Source organism: Aotus nancymaae, unplaced genomic scaffold (assembly GCF_030222135.1).
Source record: "Aotus nancymaae isolate 86718 unplaced genomic scaffold, 86718_ANA_hifiasm-v0.15.2.pri h1tg000020l, whole genome shotgun sequence".
Taxonomy (NCBI): domain Eukaryota; kingdom Metazoa; phylum Chordata; class Mammalia; order Primates; family Aotidae; genus Aotus; species Aotus nancymaae.
The window spans coordinates 20,081,395-20,100,192 of record NW_026988432.1 but is presented as its reverse complement, the minus strand read 5'-3'; the positions used below and the strand labels follow the sequence as shown (position 1 = coordinate 20,100,192).

General features: G+C 44.2%; 1 protein-coding gene across 2 annotated transcripts in view; it reads right to left on the bottom strand.

The window, feature by feature from the left end:
- Positions 1-15,305, bottom strand: part of FECH (ferrochelatase) — a 39,671-nt gene extending 24,366 nt beyond the window's left edge. Inside the window, exons 1-3 of one of the 2 annotated variants that reach the window (XM_064379104.1) lie at positions 15,239-15,305; positions 8,706-8,829; positions 1,066-1,185 (exon numbers count right to left, since the gene is read on the bottom strand). In XM_064379104.1, coding sequence (XP_064235174.1) covers positions 1,066-1,185; positions 8,706-8,829; positions 15,239-15,305 — 311 coding nt within the window. The remainder of the gene's footprint in view (positions 1-1,065; positions 1,186-8,705; positions 8,830-15,238) is intronic. The other variant, XM_064379105.1, reaches the window with a different exon arrangement.
- Positions 15,306-18,798: the final 3,493 nt, after the last annotated feature.

Here is an 18,798-nt window from a genome sequence, read left to right as displayed (position 1 = left end):
TCTGAGAATTAACCCAGCTCTGCTCCACAAGGTGTTTCAGTAGCACAGCCTGAAGATTCAGGACACACAACACCGATGCAGAGAGCCTGGATGTGTGCTAGCTACTAGCATAACACATTCTGATCCCACACCTAACGAGAACTAGGATATAAGACCAAGGAAGTAGACATTCCTCTTAATTAAAAAAAAAAAGGTCTATTAATCTTATAGATATACTTGCATATAAGAGCAAAGATGTATGCACAAGAATGTTCACTGTGACACTGCAAACAACCTATCTATCATGAAGCACAGATTAAACAAAGTTACAGCCATACGATGCAATTCTAAATAGCAATCAAAAAATGAGCCAGATCTATATATCAATATAATCTGTTATGAAACAAGATACAGCATTTTTTTTAAAAAAAGAAAAAGGAAAGTGTCAAATATAGTATATAAGTACATTCACATTTGTGTAACAAAGTGGAGGAGGGTGTGTGTGTGTATGCTTGGATATGTATGGACTATTTCTGGATGTGACAGCATTTACCTCCATGTGGGTAACTGGGAGTGCAAGGTGAAAGGGACATTTGCCTTTTATTGTAATTACTTTTATACTATTTGCACTTTTTATCACATGCATGTATTAATTTTTCATTACAAAAATCTATTTTAAAAGAAAAAAGAGGGAAGAAGGGAAAGAAGGATGAAAGGAAAAGGACAGCAACAATCCGTATTTATAGTAAAATGAATAATAATCATTGCTTCCCTGAGTGTTAATCAGCCATTAAGTGCCAAGTACAAATACATCTTTAAAAATCTTTAAAGGTACTTAGGCTATGTCAAGACAACTGCAATTTCCAGGGCTCTGGGGAGCAAAGGGCTCAAGGAGAGTCTTCACTAACTTACTCTCTCCCCTGCAATTTTCTGCTATCCAATAGAAAACAATGCTGCTGCTTTAACCATTACCAGATATGCATTAAAACTATTTCCTGTTTTGAAATTACAGAACTGAGAAATACATGTAAGGTACAATGTAGTGCCAAGGTTATCGCAACGTCGCGGTGTTTGTATGTATCTCACTTCTGAATAGGAAGCGTCATGAGATCTCGGTCCAAGAAGAGTCTCAGAAGGAAGTCGTGAACATCTCCGAGGGTTTCAGGGCCTCCCATGTTTAGCATTAATATTCCAGTTTTCGGCTTCCTATATAAAATAACATACAACGGTTAATTTGTCACACTTATTTTCTTTGAGGGTGGAATCTTGGTTCAGCCAGCAAACTTTTTTTTTCTTTTTTTTTTTTTTGAGGCAGAGTTTCGCTCTTGTTGCCCAGGCTAGAGTGCAATGGTGTGATCCTGGCTCACCGCAACCTCCACCACCCGGGTTTAAGCGATTCTCTTGCCTCAGTCTCCCGAGTAGCTGGGATTACAGGCATGTGCCATGCATGCCCAGCTAATTTCGTATTTTTAGTAGAGATGGGGTTTCTCCATGTTGGTTGGACTGGTCTCGAACTCCCGATATCAGGTGATCCGCCCGCCTCAGCCTACCAAAGTGCTGGGATTACAGGCGTGAGCCATCACGCCCGGCTCAGCCAGCAAACTCTTATCTAATCTGTTCCATACAAAGGTAAACACTACGGCTCTCTCCACTGCCATCACACAGATATCTATCTGGGGACGTCTGTGGCCTCCAGTTCCCCACGGTCCCGGCTTAGACTCCGACCTTTGTCTTTTGGCTTCATCCATGATATCGTCTTCACTCAGCTGGAAATGTTTCCCTTTTAAAGTCTCAGCCTGAACAGAGATCGAATCTTTAGGGACTGAGAGTTGAGGTAGAAATCTAAAGTTGTCCCGAGGCGAAGCACCTGTACATGTGAATGCTTTATAAATACGAAGGTTACCTGACCTCTCCCAACTTCAGGTTTCCTCATCTGGAAAACAGCATCCACCACCTGCCTCAAAATGCTGTTTTGAGAATTCAGTGGGTAACATCTTCAGTCACTTAGCACATGCTGGCACATGGTAAGTTCTACACAGAGCAGGGCTCCCCCATCATTTTAAACCCCCACAGTCTAATACCAGCCCATCCCCACTCTTGCATCTGCTCCCGTCTCATTAGTCAATTATTAAATTAAATGACTACTGACTGAAATTATTTTTTACATTTTATTTTTGAAATGGAGTCTCACTCTGTTACCCAGGCTGGAGTGCAGAGGTGCAATCTCGGCTCACTGCAATCTCCACCTCCCAGGTTTAAGCAATTCTCCTGCCTCAGCCTCCCAAATAGCTGGGATTACAGGCACCTGGGCTAATTTATTTATTTATTTTATTTTTTTTTTTAAGTAGAGATGGGGTTTCGCCATGTTGGCCCAGCACTTCGGGAGGCATGAGCCACTGCACCAGGCCTGACTGAAGTTATTACTTGCTCCTCTGCTATCTTCTCCAGGACCTCCCTCTATTCTTTCATCCATGGCTCCTGTTATGATAAACTTCACCTCTCCATCCTGCATGTAAATTCACTGCGTAGATAATTCCTACAAGAACTGGTGCTAACATTCTAATTACCCCAGGCTAAAGAATCAACCACTGAATGAGCAGGAAGAAGAAAAACGAAGCAGAGCTCTAGAACAAAAGTTTTCCACCAAGCAGCTTCTGGAAAACTAAAACAACAAAGTACTCTGCAAAAATGTAAACCTAAAATCCAGATCAAGCTCTGGAGTCTACACAGCCCAAAGTGAGCCAGGCCGGGAGTTCCCCACTCCTAAACCCCACCAGAGGGCAAGGCAAAGCTGGAACAGGACCAGGTACCGCTGGCACGCTGGCGGGAGCCACCAGAAAACCTTGTGTGTCCCCATGAACAGGTAGCCATGGGATGGCAGTGACTGGGAAACTAAAGAACAAGGAGCATGTCTTCCATTCTTTCATCTTTTTTTTTTTCATTTTAAAAAATTGAGCATAAACTCACAAACCATAAAATTCACCATAATCTGAACAATTCAGAGGTTTCTAATACATCCGGAAGGGCAGAAAACTATCACAACTATCTAACTCAAGGACATCTTCGCCCACAAAGAATCTTTGTATCCATTAAAACTACTCTCCATTCCCTCCCCTCTCACCTGTGGCAACAACGAATCTACTTTCTGGGTCTATAGATTTGCCTATTCAGGGCATTTCATAGAAATGGAATCACATGATTGTGTCTGGTTTTACTCAGCATAAAATGTTCATGATTGTGTCTGGTTTTACTCAGCATAAAATGTTCATGCTACGTGTCATAGCATGAATCAGTGTACTTCACTCCTCTTTATTGCTAAATAATATTTCATTATATGGTTATACCCTCTTTTCACTCTCAATAAAGCAGCTGAAAAATAACCAGCCTGAATTTTATCTAAACACTGTTATTGTGAATACTGAGGGGTCCACGCTCTGAATTTCCCACACCAGACCACCTGACTACTGCAGTGACTAAACCAACGCTGCAGAGACAGAGCCTGTGTAGAAGACCATTCCTTTTTATTTATTTATTTGTTTCTGAGATGAAGTCTTGCTCTGTCACCCAGGCTGGAGTGCAGTGGCACGATCTCGGCTCACTGCAACCTCTGCCCCCCGGGTTCAAGCAAATTCTCCTGCCTCAGTCTCCTGAGTAGGTGGGATGACAGGTGTGCACTACCATGCCTAGCTAATTTTTGTATTTTTAGTAGAGACAGGGTTTCACCATGTTGGCCAGGCTGGTCTTGACCTCCTGACCTCATAATTAGCTTACCTTGGCCTCCCAAAGTGCTGGGATTACAGGTGTGAACCACTTCACCCAGCTAGAAGACCATTCTTAATGTGCTTGAAAACTAATAATACTATGATGGCATCTTTTTCATTTGTTTTTGTGTTTTTTTGAGACATGGTCTCACTCTGTTGCCCTGGCTGGAGTGCAGTGGCACAAACAAGGCTCACTGCATCCTCAACCTCCCTGACTCAAGCGACCCTCCCGCCTCAGTCTCCTGAGTAGCTGGGACCACAGGCACATGCCTCCATGCCTGGCTACTTTTTAAATTTTTTATAGACAGTCTTGCCACGTTTCCCAGACTGGTCTCAAACTCCCAGCTCAGGCTCCCAATCAGGCTCCCAAAGTGCTGAGATCACAGGTGTGAGCCACTGCCCTGGGCTTATGATGACACCTTAATGGGCAATTTTAAACGATTATTAACATCTGGCAATAATATAAGGTAGCAAGGAATGTCAAATGTAAACAGGTGGAAACTGTTTTCTTGATCAAACCTATTGTAAGTGAATGAGGTAATAACCTGAATTCTCAACCTACAAATCAATTCCTGGGGAAGGGAAAATGTTGCATTACAATGAGGACAGGGATGTTCTCACTTAGACCCCATTATAAAAATTAACTAAGGTCCCTTTTCACATCATTGCCTTAGACCAGGGTTTCTCAACCTCAGCACTACTGACGTTTGGGGCTGGAGAGTCCTTTGTTCCCATGTAATGCGGGAGGTTTAGCAGCATACCTGGCCTCTACCTACAAACCACAACAGCACACACCCCACCCCAGTGTGACAACCAAAAATCTCTCCAGACATTGCCAAATTTGAGGCAAAAATGTCCTCTTCCCCCTATTGAGAATCACTGTCTTAGAGGAAGAGGGCTTAATCCCCTTTTTACAAAACCAAGCGACTGCACTGAAGATGTTGTTCTATCACTTTTCCATGCTCGACTCCTACGACTGCATTAACAGGGGTGTTGAGGTTTCTTTCCTGGATATTTGAAAATTCCAGATGCATTCTTTTGTGAAGCGAATATTCCTTTAATCTTTCTACTTAGACCACCAGTCTTCTCCTGGGATCCTATCTTTCACCCTCAAAATCTGTGACTCACAATAAATTAAGTGCATTTTCCCATGGATTGCTGCCAGTTAACAGATTACTGATTTAAAAAAGAAAAAAAAAACCTCAGGCTAAAAGACTTACCTAAGCCACAGAGGGTATCAATGTGCAAACGGGATTTAGAGCTGTTTTTCATCTATAACACCTGAGCTCAGAACAAGAGTGGCTTTAAAGGGGATGCTACTCTGCCCTGCTCATGGTTTTGCAAACCCGTGTTGATCTTACACATGAAAGAGATGCACATGACTTGAAAATACCTAAATACACACGCACTTAATTCAAAACTGTGTTGTGCATGATGAACGGCGCATTAGGAAGCCCTAGTCTGACACCCCTCTATTCCAGAATGTGAAGTAAAAGCTTTAGTCAAGGGTCTCTGTCTCCTCTCCCTCCAGACAGAACACACCTGAGACCAAGGTCTGAATGTTCTCGTTCCGTTTGTTTGAACATAAAAGTGTATACAGCAAAACATATTTAGAACTTCTCACTTGGAAAGGTTTCAACATTTTGCCATTTTTATATCCTGGGACTCTCAAAATACAAGGTTTTTCTTTGAAATAGTAAAGGCACATAACAAAAACTTAAGCTTGTCAATAAATGATAATTCTATTCTACTGTATATGATCAGCCTCAAGAAAAAGTAATAAGATACCAGCTCTTCATTAAACCTGTAAGACATGCTTGGCCTGTGGGTCTACAATGCCTCTAGAAAAGAGTTTGGCAAACTATAGCCCATGCACTAAATCTGTGTACACACATACACCCCTACTGCCTGGTTTTGTAAATAAAGTTTTACTTGAACACAGTTCCCCTCATTGTTTATGTAATATCTATGGCTACTCTCACATGACAACAGCAGAGTTGAATAGCAGCGAAAGAGAGGGTTTGGCCTACAAAGCCTGAGAAATTTACTACCTAACCCTTTACAGAACAAATCTGTCCACCCCTAACCTAGTGTAGTGTCGAGTCTAGTATTGTAGTCTAGTCCAGTCCAAGGATTAAGCAGCACAGTGTCTTCATAATGTCTGCTATCAGAATAATCCACAAAGACACTCATTGCTTCACCATTTCTAATATTAAAAAGCTAGAAATCAGGGCTGAGCTCAGGGGCTCACGCCTGTAATCCCAACACTTTGGGAGGCCAAGTCAGGTGGAGCACGAGGTCAGGAGATCCAGACCACCCTGGCTAACAGTGAACCTGTCTCTACTAAAAATCAAAAAAATTAGCTGGGCATGGTGGCAGGTGCCTGTAATCCCAGCTACTCAGGAGGCTGAGGTTGCAGTGAGCTGAGATAGCGCTGCTGCACTCCAGTCTGGGTGACGGAGTTAAAAAAAAAAAAAAAACTAGAAATCACCTATATGTCCCATAATGTGGGAGAGGGTAGTTTATGATTTAATAAAATATTCTTCAGTTACTAATATAGACATACATTTATATGATGATAAAGTAAATAAAAAGAGGGTGTTATAAATATATGATATACAGTACTGTCACACCTTGCTAAACTTTCATACTGAGTGAATATTAATAGTCATACAGACAAAATTGGCCTGGCTGGTGGCTCACACCTGTAATCCCAAGCACTCTGGGAGGTTGAGGCAGGAGGGTTGTTTGAGTCCAGGAGTTCAAGACAAGCCTGAGCAACACAGTGAGACCTCAACTCTATTTTATTTTGTTTTTTAAGAAGAGAGAGGCAGACAAAATATTGGGTGGTAAGATTATTCATAATGGTTAGAGCATTTTTTTCTTTTTGCTTATCATCTAAAATGAACCCATTTCTTTTATATAAATATGCTCTAAAGTTACTTAGTAGAATTTGAAGATTTCCATTTAATTTTAATAATATTAAGGCTACTTATAGTAATGACTTGCCACTAGAATAACAAACAAATGAAATAACTTTTCTTCCAGGGTTCCACATTGAACCACTTCTTCAGTTTATTATCAAATCCCAACCCTCAGTGCTTAAGGCTGGGGTGGGGAGAGGGGCTGGGAGTGGCAAGGAGGGAAGGAATGAGGCCCTGCTGGGCATGCTGCCAGATGAAGAGGCTATCTAAGGCCCATCCCCAACTAACCTCAGTTTACACAGCACTCAGTCATCATACCCATGATTATACAGCAAAAAATAAGAAACACAAAAGAAGACAATTTTGGTTTTGGCCAGGCATGTTGGCTCACACCTGTAATACCAGAACTTTGGGAGGCCAAGGCAGAGAACTGCTGGAAGCCAAGAGTTCAAAACCAGCCTAGGCAGCAAAATAAGACCCCATCTTTACAAGAAAAAAAAAAATGTTTTTAATTAGCTGGGTGTGGTGGTGTGCACCTGTAGTCCTAGCTACTTGGGAGGCTGAGGCAGGAAGATCGCTTAAGCCCGGAAGTTCAAGGATGCAGTGAGCCATGATCACACCATTGCACTTCAGCCTGGGTGACAGTGCAACACTCCTCAAAATAAAAACAGTGGCTCACGTCTGTAATCCCAGCACTTTGGGAGGCCAAAGGAGGTGGATCAATTGAGATCAGGAGGTCGGGACCAGTCAGGCCAACATGGTGAAACCCTGTCTCTACTAAAATTAGAAAATTAGTCAGGCATGGTGGCATGTACCTATAATCTCAGTTACTCGAGAGGCTGAGGCAGGAGAATCACTTGAATCTGGGAGGTGTAGGTTGCAGTGAGCCAAGATTGTGCCACTGCACTCCAGCCTGAGAGAAAGAGCAAGACTCCCTCTCAAAAAAAAAAAAAAAAAAAAAAAAAAAATGGCTGGGTGTGGTGGCTTATGCCTATAATCCCAGCACTTTGGAAGGCCAAGGCGGGCGAATCACTTGAGGTCAGGAGTTCGAGACCAGCCTGGCCAACCTAGTGAAACCCCATCTCTATTAAAAATACAAAAATTAGCCAGGTGTGGTGGCATGTGGCCTGTATTCCCAGCTATTTGGGAGGCTGAGACATCAGAATCACTTGAACCTGGAGGTGGAGGTTGCAGTGAGCCAAGATCTTGCCACCACAGTCCAGCCTGGGTGACAGACTGAGGCTTTGTCTCAAAAATAAATATATACATATATATATACACACACACATATATATTTATTTATTTTCATACTTGTACAATTTTCATCAAACAATGTGTGATCTAGCAGAAAGGTCATGGAGTTAAATAGGTCACAGCAACTTTCTTTCTCTCTGCCTGATGTTCAAGTGTGCTGTTTCTATTTACTCATCTCGATAACTTTATGGAGTCCTCTGTTGCTTCTGTACAGAGGAGGACTTGGGAGCAGTTGTGACTTCTGTTACTAAACAAGACACTTGCAACAATGCCATGCCTGCTGCCAGCCACCAGCAACAGAAGAGCTGAGGTATGAAATGTGTATTTCACTTCTTTAATAAATGATAAATCATATTACATCCTTTATAATTACATTCACTGTGATAATGAATGAAAAACAATACTCTAGTTTCCTATAGAATTTCTTGGTTGATCAGTTATTCATTATCCTGTACAAAATATACATTTCACAGGCATAATTACGTTAGGTTCAAAAATACATTTCCAGCATATATAATTTGTGTTATGTGACATATTCCAGAACCGAATTCTTAACACAATTTGCAGACCATTTGGACTCAGCTCTGTGTCTTTTAACAATAGCCCTGTTGTGGGGAAGGATCCAGTGGGGAAGGAGGGTGTAAAACCTGTGGTTTCACAGCTGTTGAAAGGAAGCCAAGACAACAGTACATGGCTCCTTCCATACTGGCTTTTCCCAGCACCTTTCCTCTGAGGTAGCTTGTATGTACAGATGTCTGTATCAAGAAAGAGAAATCCTTATTTGTACCTGATGTTAGACTCATACCTCTTCTCCAGCTGAACTTGAGGCTTTGCACCCAGGGCATGCTGGGCTGCGGCTGCACCCGACTTCCACCTCCATGGCTGACAGGCCCTCCAGCTGCTGGACGCCACTGTGACAAAATTAAAGTGCGCGCATGAAATCTAGCTGGAAAGTAATTTCTTCTGAAGAGGTCCTGAGAGCATAATTCCTGGCTTTAAAATTTAAAGAGATGTGATAGCAGAAATGATTTTCCTAGCATTTCTCTGCAGGCAGGTAAAGGCACTTAAAGCCTCTCCAAGGGGATGGGGTGGAGGATCGCTCCCCTGGGATGGCTGATGAGAGCCTGCAGGGAAGCATTTTAGAAGCTACACACACCTCCTCTCCCCACCGTGGCTGCAGATTTTGATATGATCCCTCACAAGAAGCCCTGCACGTGACCAACATGACTGACAGTAGCATGTTGCTCCAGTGGAAGGAGAAGGGACTGCAGAAAAGGTGAAAAGCTGCCAATTTAGGGAGGGGCAAGTGGGCCAGTTTTCAACTAGTTGCATTTCTCTTTCTGTCCCCAAGCCTCCTTCAGTGAGCAATGGTGCTGAGAGCCCAGTACTGCCCTTGGACCTTGACAAGAGGCCTCTGCTTCCCAGGGTCGGTTCTGGCCCTCCTCCCTCTGCACCCCACCCCTCGGTGTATGCAGCCTCTACCACCAAGGAGACATGCCCCCACCCTGGGAGTCCACATCCCACGTGCCAGACCAGGCTCCCAGCACCCCAGGATTCCTGTCCCCCAAGCTCCACACCAACTCCCAGGGTCTGTGCAGGCCTGTTTTCTGGATCCATCCTCCTGAAGGAGGTTGTGCCATTAGTGTAGCAAGTCTTGACCTGAATGGTGGCCAAGGGATAGCTGTTTGTAGGGGCAAGACTGGAACTGGGTGGGCATGCAGACCAGAGAATCCATCCAGGCTGTGTGCCAGACTCCTCGCCAGGCCAGAAAGAGCCGGTGGTAGGAAGAGAAGCAGGAAAGTGTGTGAGTCAGAGGCAGCTCTCCCAAGGCCAACTCTGCAGGAGCTCAGAGAGTTCAAGAGCTCACCCTTCCAGATAGTGATGAAGGTCTATTTGTCAACATAGGAGGACAGAACCTATTTCCTAGGTTGTTAGCTTGCTGTATCCCACACACCATATATGTGCCTTCAAGCATACCCTTGTCCTGGGCCCCACAGGAGGTGGCAGTGGGCCTGAAGAACCCACCTGAATTGAGGAGTCCATGTGCCATACTCAGCTGGCATATGAAGAGTACGGGTCCTTAAGCATCCAGCGAAATGAAACTGAAGCCATATAGGATGTACTGAAGATGGCCACATAAGAAAGTGGTTATTATGGCGCCTGGTGCTATGCACATGACCTCTCTCCCATTCTCAAACCAGCCAGTTAGAAACCAGCTTGCGATCAGTCTCCTTCTGCCCTCCTCCTCCTAAGAGGCAAAGGTGCCCTGAGGAGGAATTCAGGCTGTGGTTAAGCAGCTCTGACTCTGAATCCAGCTCTGCCACTTACTAGCAGAGTGATCTGGGGCCAGGTCTTCCTGAGCCTGAGTTTCCCCAGCTGTCAAATGACACCTTGCTACAGGGATTCTTGTGAGGAGTAGAGCAGAGGAGTGTAGCGCTCTGCAGCGTCCACCACGTGATTAGTGCTGGCATTAGTTTCAATTGTCAGTTTCTAGAGGACAGGAACTATACCTGCTCTAATTTTTTTTTAATCACCTAGCACATCTGTAAAATGTAAGTGAATATCTCCAGGCCATTAGATCTCCAACCATCCAGATTGTGCACATTCCCAGCAGAGCCAATTATGTGAGCTTACGCTGAATCATCTTTACCAACTCAAAGTGGAAGTGCAAATATTCCACTTCCATAAAGAACTTAAATTTCCAACTGGATTTCCATAAAGAAGTTCAATTACATCTGGTTTGAGCTGATGTTTAAAAAAAAAAAAGAAAGAAAGAAGGCCAGGCACCATGGCTCATGCCTGTAATCCCAGCACTTTGGAAGGCGGAGGGAGGTGGATTACCTGAGGTCACGAGTTCAAGACCGGCCTGGTCAACATGGTAAAACCTTGTCTCTACTAAAAACACAAAAATTAGCTGGGTGTGGTGGCGGGCGCCTATAATCTCAGCTTCTCAGGAGGCTGAGGGAGGAGAATCACTTGAGTCCAGGAGGCGGAGACTGCAGTGAGCCAAGATCACACCATTGCACTCCAGCCTTGGCAACAGAGCGCGACTCAAAAAAAAAAAGAAGTTCAATTCCAAGTCTCAAACCAACTCACATCTCTTACATAAGTCTAATTCTGAACTTCATGATGGGATTTAACCAGGTTCCTAATCATGCTGCAATGTCCCTAATTCCTTATATGAATGAGATTGTATCAGATTCCATGGGGCATGAGAATAAAACCTTGGCATTCCACAATTTTACTGCTGGTACAAGTTTAGCATCCCAAATGTGAAAATCCAAAATCCAAAATGCTCCAAAACCTGAAACCTTTTGAGCACGGACATGACACTCAAAGGAAATGCTCATCGGAGCATTCTGAATCTTAGATTTTCACATTTGGAATGCTCAATCTGTAAGTATATTCCAAAACCCGAAAAAAAATCTGAAACCCAAAACACCCCTGGTCCCAAGCATTCAGGATAAGGGGTACTCAACCTGTAATAAAATAACATTTCCTCCATTGAACCTAAAAAGAGGAGGGGGTGCTAGATGTGGTGTCTCACACCTGTAATCCCAGCACTTTGGGAGGCTGAGATGGGAGGATCATTTTAGCCCAGCCATTTGGGAACAGCCTGGGCAAAATAGCAAGACTCCCATTTCTACATAAAATTTAAGGAGTTAAAAAAAAAAAAAGAAAAGAAAGAAAGCGATGTGGGGGGACTAGATTTTCCAGCTAGCAGATGAGGATTTCCTAGTAAAATTTGGGAGCTGGTAACTTTTCAAGCTGCTTAACTATTACCATGTCCTACTTACAAAACTATTTTCTTCATGGTTCACCAGATTCTTAGAGAGGAGAATGATGTTGCTACCAAGGGACCCTTTCCACTCAGGACTTAATACACTCACCCTTCAAGGAGACATCTCAAACACTCCTCTCCCATAATGATCTGAAGGTCTTAGAGAAATGAAGAGTGTCTCCTACCAAATGATTAGCATGTGTCCAGGTTAAAGGAGTTTAAAGTAAACATTCAAAGGGCCAACTGAGACTCTGGAAAAGACTCAGCTCACAGCTAAAGAGAATCTGATAGCACAGGCAGCACTGTGTGGTATAGAGAGTATGTGTTTGGAAACCAGAGAGATCTGAGCAGAAATCTCACACAGGACCAAGAGGCTGTTGGCTGGGCCTGGCCAACTCACTGAGATGCTGCAAGTCTCACTTTTCTCATCTGTAAAATAGTGATAAGACTACTTCCGCGGGGCTGCTGTGAAGATAAGGGGGGTGGAGGGAATATGTCCAGCCCCAAGAACAATGCCTGCCACACTGCATGTGGTTAAGCAAAGAAGTGAAGAATATCCAATAGTATAGACTTGCCCACTTATGAACTAAGACCAAGTAATTCTGTCCCTCCTCCGTACATGGATAACTGGTCTACCTTTAGAAGGCCTACAAACAGGCTGGGCATGGAGGTTCACACCTGTAATCCCAGCACTTTGGGAGGCCGAGGCAGGAGGACTGCTTGAGCCCAGGAGTTCAAGAATAGCTTGGGCCACATGGCGAGACCCTATCTCTATTTTTTTTAATTAAAAAGAAAAAAGGCCTACAAACAATAAAATTATCAAACTGAGAGATAAGCAGCAAAACACAAGATGACATAAGAAAACAAAACTTCCTAACTCCTGTGATGGTGGACACCTGTAGTCCCAGCTACTTGGAAGGCTGAGGCAGGAGGCTCACTTGAGCTCAGGAGTTCGAGACCAGCCTAAACAACATAATGAGACTTGGTCTCAAAACAAAAAAAAAACTTCTCTCAACAAACAAACAAACTTCATAACTCCTGGACAAACCCAACAGGTGATCATTCAAAAGTATACCTATGACTTAAGAAGTTCATAAGTTATGACTTCATTTTGTTGCAAAAAGAAATAAAGAAAAAGAGAAAAAAGAAAAAAAAAGTTGGGCCAAATATGGTGGTTCACGAGGCAGGCAGATCGTGAGGTCAGGAGTTCAAGACTAGCCTGGCCAATATGGTGAAATCCCATCTCTACTAAAAATACAAAAATTAGCCGGGCATGGTGGTACATGCCTGTAGTCCCAGCTACTTGGGAGGCTGAGGCAGAAGAATCACTTGAACCTGGGAGGTGGAAGTTGCAGTGGGCCGAGATCACACCACTTGCGCTCTAGCCTAAGCGACAGAGAGAGACTCCATTAAAAAAAAAAAAAAAAAAAAAAGTTCATAAGTATCAATTGGTTCTTCAAAACCAAATTAATATTTTGGATGCTTGGGGGTGAGGCAGAAGAGGGTAGAAGGCGAGGTACGCAAGTACTTAAATCTATAATGGCTCTTTTCTATCACATAAGAGATGAGGATTACTTCAAAAGTATTTATAAAACATGTACCATTTTTTAAATTAACAATAGAAATAAGGTTCTATATTGTAACTATTAATAAACATTGGGTAGTTGCTGAAATGGAGCCAACATACTCTAATGTCTTTTATGTAAACACTAAAACTCTTCTATGATCCTAGAATTCTTTTTCTAATTACAAAAGACAATATATGCTCAGTGTAAAAAACAGTTTAGAGGGCCAGGCACACTGGCTCATGCTTGTAATCCCAGCTACCAGAGAGGCTGAGGCGGGAGGATCACTTGATCCCAGGAGTTCAAGGCTGCAGTAAACTATGATGGCACCACTGTACTCCAGCCTGGGCAATAGAGCAACACTCCATCTCTTAAAAAACAAACAAAAAAAAAAACATTTAAAGTTTGGAAAGAAAAAGGCACCAAGAAAAAAATATAATTCATATAGATAGCTAAACAGACAGACAGGTAATATATGGCTTACCCCAGGAAGCTTCTTATTAACTCTGTAATATGCTAAATACATGAAGTATAAAACTTTGCTTTTCCACTTTTACTTTCTGAACTCATTTTCAGAAATACTCCTCAATGTTTTCTCACACAGATGTCACTCCTTTCCTATCAACGACAATGATGAACGTATTATCATTACACCTTCAACCATTTGTCTGTAACACAAATGGACTCCAAATCTACTTCTGCTAGAGTTTCTGAATCTTCCCACTTTTAACCCAGACTACAAATAATTTAAAGTTTCGCATATTGTTCCATGACCTCAAATCTAGGACCTGTCAAACGTTATTTGCCACAGGAAAGGTCGATAAAAGAAAAGATTAGTTCAATACTTCTTTCAGTCCCACAATTCACACTGTGTTGCCTCTTCTTAAAAGACAATGCCCTTTGTCCCCCAGTATCCTTAGTGAGCTAGCCTCGTCGTACACTGGATCCTTATTATTTTCCTAACAAAGTCACCTCTAATGAGATATGGAGGTTCAGAGGGGATTCTCGCCACTCCAAGTAGCTGTCAGGCTGATGAACTTCTTAGAAAAATATGTCAGGTCTGTGTCCAGTCACCGATAAACATCTTACTTGTGGCAGCATTCTACCTGAATGGCTAGACATTTTGAGGATTCCTGTGTACCTACTGTGTGCCAAGCAAGATGCTCATGTTCAAGGCAAGCCTTTAGATAGATAGATAGATAGATAGATAGATAGATAGATAGATAGATAGACACATAGATGATTTCAAAGTACATTTACCAAGCTTAGGCGAGGTTAGGTGCCTTGTCCAAGGTGTCACAGTTAGAAATGCTGTCCCAACCAGGTGTGTGAGACCCATAGTCTCACCAGCTTATCCTGTGGTCGCAACCTATTCACGGTTTGCATCAAAAACGTGGGAGGTTGTTTCTGGGTCTTACATGTTCTCCAACTATCTCTAGAAAACACTACCCCCAAGCTGCTCCACGGTGGGTCCTGCTGCCAAGGAGAAGTGGGCACTGAGGGACCAAGGGCCATGGGCTTTCCTCAGCAGGGAGGGAACTGCGGGGCAGATGTCAATGCCACTGGTGAGGTTGACGATGCCTTCCTTACTGTCCTCTATGGCAGTCCCATAACATACCTTCCTTTGCATAATCCTCACCACAATCTGGTTATTACAGATGACAATAACCAAAGCTCTGGGGAATTCCAGCCACTGCTCCCAGCCACCCAACCGACCGATGGGACTTAAACCTGCGCCTCCTGGATCCGGGCGCCCTCCCCAAGGCCTCCCAAGCCGGGAGTGTTGCCGTCACCCCTCCCAGGGCAGAGCCCGTCACCTCCCTTCTCCGAGACGCCCCTCTCCCGGTTGCTCGCAGCTCCCCACGGCCGCTCCCGGAATGCCCCGGGCGCGAGCGCCCCGGCGCCAGCTGCCCGCTCTGCCCACGCTGTTGCAGGAACCCCGGCCCAGGTGGCCGCCGCGACAGACCCACTTACGCGGATCGCGGAGCAGGGCGCCCGCGGCGCGCAGGGCCGCAGCCATGTTTGGGCCGAGTGAAAGCATTGCCGGGACAGCCCCGGCTCCTCCCGCCGCGGCGCGCCCAGGTGTCCGCCCAGCAGCGGCCGAGTTGGGCCGCGCTCCCCACGCGCATCCCCAGCCCCCTGACCCCGCGCGGCCACCCGCGCCCTCCGGCGCGCCCGCTCATTCGCTGCGTGGCAGGGGCGGGGCCTCGGGGGCGAGGCCAGGCAGAGACACGCCCCTCACGGAGAGCCTGCCCCGGCAGGGCGCCGCTCTCTGCAGGAGAAAGGGCCCGGGGCTGCGCTGCAAGCCCGTTCCCCATAACCATCGCAGGTCACTGCAAAACCTGCTGGACTCCTAGTTGGGCTGGACGGGTGCCCTGGTTGCCTCTGCCTAATTAGCCAAGGCAAGAGCCTCAGCCATGACTCAGCAAAGAATTTTTTGACGTTTCCATCCCTACTATTTAGATATAAGGATGCTTTTGCCTCAGTTCTCCAGTTTGCCTGCCTCGTCACAGCACAAGTGTGCAGGTCCTGTTTTGTTTTGCTTTATCTTTAGAATAGAAAAAGGAATTATTTTATATTAGATGCTCGTGTCATTCAGTTTCTCTGCAGCCTCTCCGTGTAGCAAAGTTTGACAGGTAAGACTCGCAGAAGAGCATTAGGAAAAGTGAAGGCCAGCCTGGCAAGTGCATATCTTGAAGGGACGATATGGTGAAGTTTGTCTGTTTCATATCCGCGCACCTTTCCAGGTAGCCGCCTGCCCCGCCCCCAAGGTCGCACACTGAGACCACAGGGAGGAACAGGCACGCACCCCTCACTTTGTTCCTACACCTCCGCCAGCCCACCCTGCCTATATATGTTCAATGCATTGTGGACTAGGAAACCAGCCCTTGGTACAGAAAGGTCTTGGGCATCGGTATTCATTGAACAAATATTGAGCATCTACCATGTGCATTGGATAACAGTAGTGAAAAGAGCAGACTTGGGCTTATATGGAGTTAGCACAGACACAGAAAATAATCACAATATGTAATATTTTGAGTGGTGACGAGCATTAGAAGAATGAGCCCTTCCACGCCCTCCCCTCTTCTTTTTCCCTCTCAGGACAAAAGGAGAATGAAGCAAGGTAAAAGAGATGAGGTAGGGTCGCAGAAGGGACCAATGCAATCTGAAGCAGGTGGGTCAGAGAAGTCTTCACACATTCAAGCAAAGGCCTCTTACACATTTGAGCAAAGGGAGCAAGCTATATGGAACATTCAGGAAAGATGGAGTCTAGATTCAGCTGAAACTCAGTTTTCTGTAGCTTAAACGTGTGCTACTGATGGAATTAGTTTATTTCCTATTAAAGTTAGTCCTCCTGATGGTTATAAGCCTAATGCAAAATGTCAAATTAAATGGGTAGCCTTTCATATGACCTACATGATCTTCACATCCAAGCAGACGTCCTGAGAAAAGCACAGTAAAACCTGCTCCAGGTATCAACCCACCTTCCTATATGTGTGGCTAATTCTCTCTCTACCTGCAAAACCAAAATTATAGTGGTTTTAAGTTGCTAAGAGGTGATCTTCATGGATAATAGACTTCTCTACCTACAGTCTGAACCCTTTGTCATTATTGTCGTTGTTGTCTTTGTTTTTCTAGTAGAGACGGAGTTTTGCCATGTTGGCCAGTCTGGTCTCAAACTGCTGACCTCAAATGACCCACCCACCTTGGCCTCCCGAAGTGCTGGGATTACAGGCGTGAGTCACCGTGCGCAGCCGGAACCCATTTCTTCTAAAGAAACTAAATTAAAATACTGCACATCTTGCAATGCTGTGCTGGCAGATATGTAGACAAGGCCAGAGAATAAAACGGGCAGGGGTGTCAGACGTCTGAGCTATGTAGGCTCTTGTCTCCTGTAGGAGGGCCTGGATAAGTCGCCCCCTCCATCCAGGGTGCTGGGCCCCCTTCGTGCTGGGTACAGATAAGGGGACTTCTAGTCCCTCCCAGGCAAATGCTGATGATTAGTGACAAGGCATAAAGGTACCAAGACTCACCAGAACGAAATCAACAGTTGGCGTGGGTTAACTTTGTTCCAGTCCAGAAAGGATTAAGGAACTAGCAAAACATACTTTATTAAATATATCAACAGAATTTTTCAATGAATCAGCATCATTTCATTTCCTTTATTCACATCTTGTACTTTCATTATTACTGACTTCTCTATTTTATTTTATTTTTATTTTTTTAATTACTTAATTTCGAGAGGGAGTACCACTCTGTTGCCCAGGCTGGAGTGCAATGGCGCAATCTCAGCTCACTGCAACCTCCGCCTACCAGGTTCAAGCAATTCTCCTGCCTCAGCCTCCTGAGTAGCTGGGATTACAGGTGCCTTTGTTGACTTTTAAAAACTCATTTAGAAGTTTTTCAGAATTCAGAATTCCCCATATAAAACCTCCTGGTGCACATATTAAGAACTCATAGGTTAATACTGAAAACAGAACTTCATTCTTTATCCCCAACAGAGAGTACCATGAAAATTGTTATTTCTAATCTATGGCTTATTTCATACAAACATTAAATATAACAGCTTTCCAATGAGTAAATTTTTATGTTCTTATGAAATGAAGGCAGATAAAATGTGCTTTATGTTGGTCCTTTTCAAAACTGGTAGAAAACTGTGTATTCTCTAAATACTGGCTTACAGAAAAGCCATCGAAAGGCCCAAGAAATTTGCAGAATCATATGATATACATAATATGAATTTTTTTCTGACCAAACGTATTTTTAACAAAATTACACACCAATTCCATTATCAAACAGAAGGCTACAAAGCCACAGTGTCTGGGCTAACGGAGATAAGTAGCACCCTGACTAGGAGGGAGAGGGTTTGTCTGGGGCCTGGTGGCTTCATTAATGAATAAAGCATTCACCTGTCACAGACACCAGTCTGAGTGCAGCCTGTGAACCTAAATAAAATGAATTTGTTGGTTTCAGCTCAGTGCTTCAGGGAAAGGGGTGGGAAATCTCTTCGTTCATTATTTGCCATGATTGGCACCTCTGAGCTACACAAAATAAATTTAGATTATTCAACTCTGATTCCTTAATCAGAAAAAGAACAGAGGAAGGGGGGTGTCAGGAGGGATTCAGAGCAAGAAAAACAGTGGCCATGTGTGACAAACGGTAAGCTATAATGATTACTCAGAGATATCTGATCGATAATCCCTAGAATCATTTTACAACAAAGAGTCCACCAAATCCAGGCCACCATGCCATGCATTTTGACTTGCCCCTCTTCACCACGCAGAGCCTTCAGCCCTACGGTGGTGACGGGTTTATTAATCCATCTGCCCATATTTCCTGACCATCTACCATGAGCAAAGCATTATATCAGGTCATGTGGAGGATAAAGAGTGAAAAAGAAAACAAATGACATTCTCAAACCACACATTTGCTTATGAAACGAACGTGTAGGAGACTCCACTCTGTGTCAGGCACATGGCAGGCACTGGGTGTGCAGCAATGAACTGGACGGTCTACTCTCATAGAAGGTAACT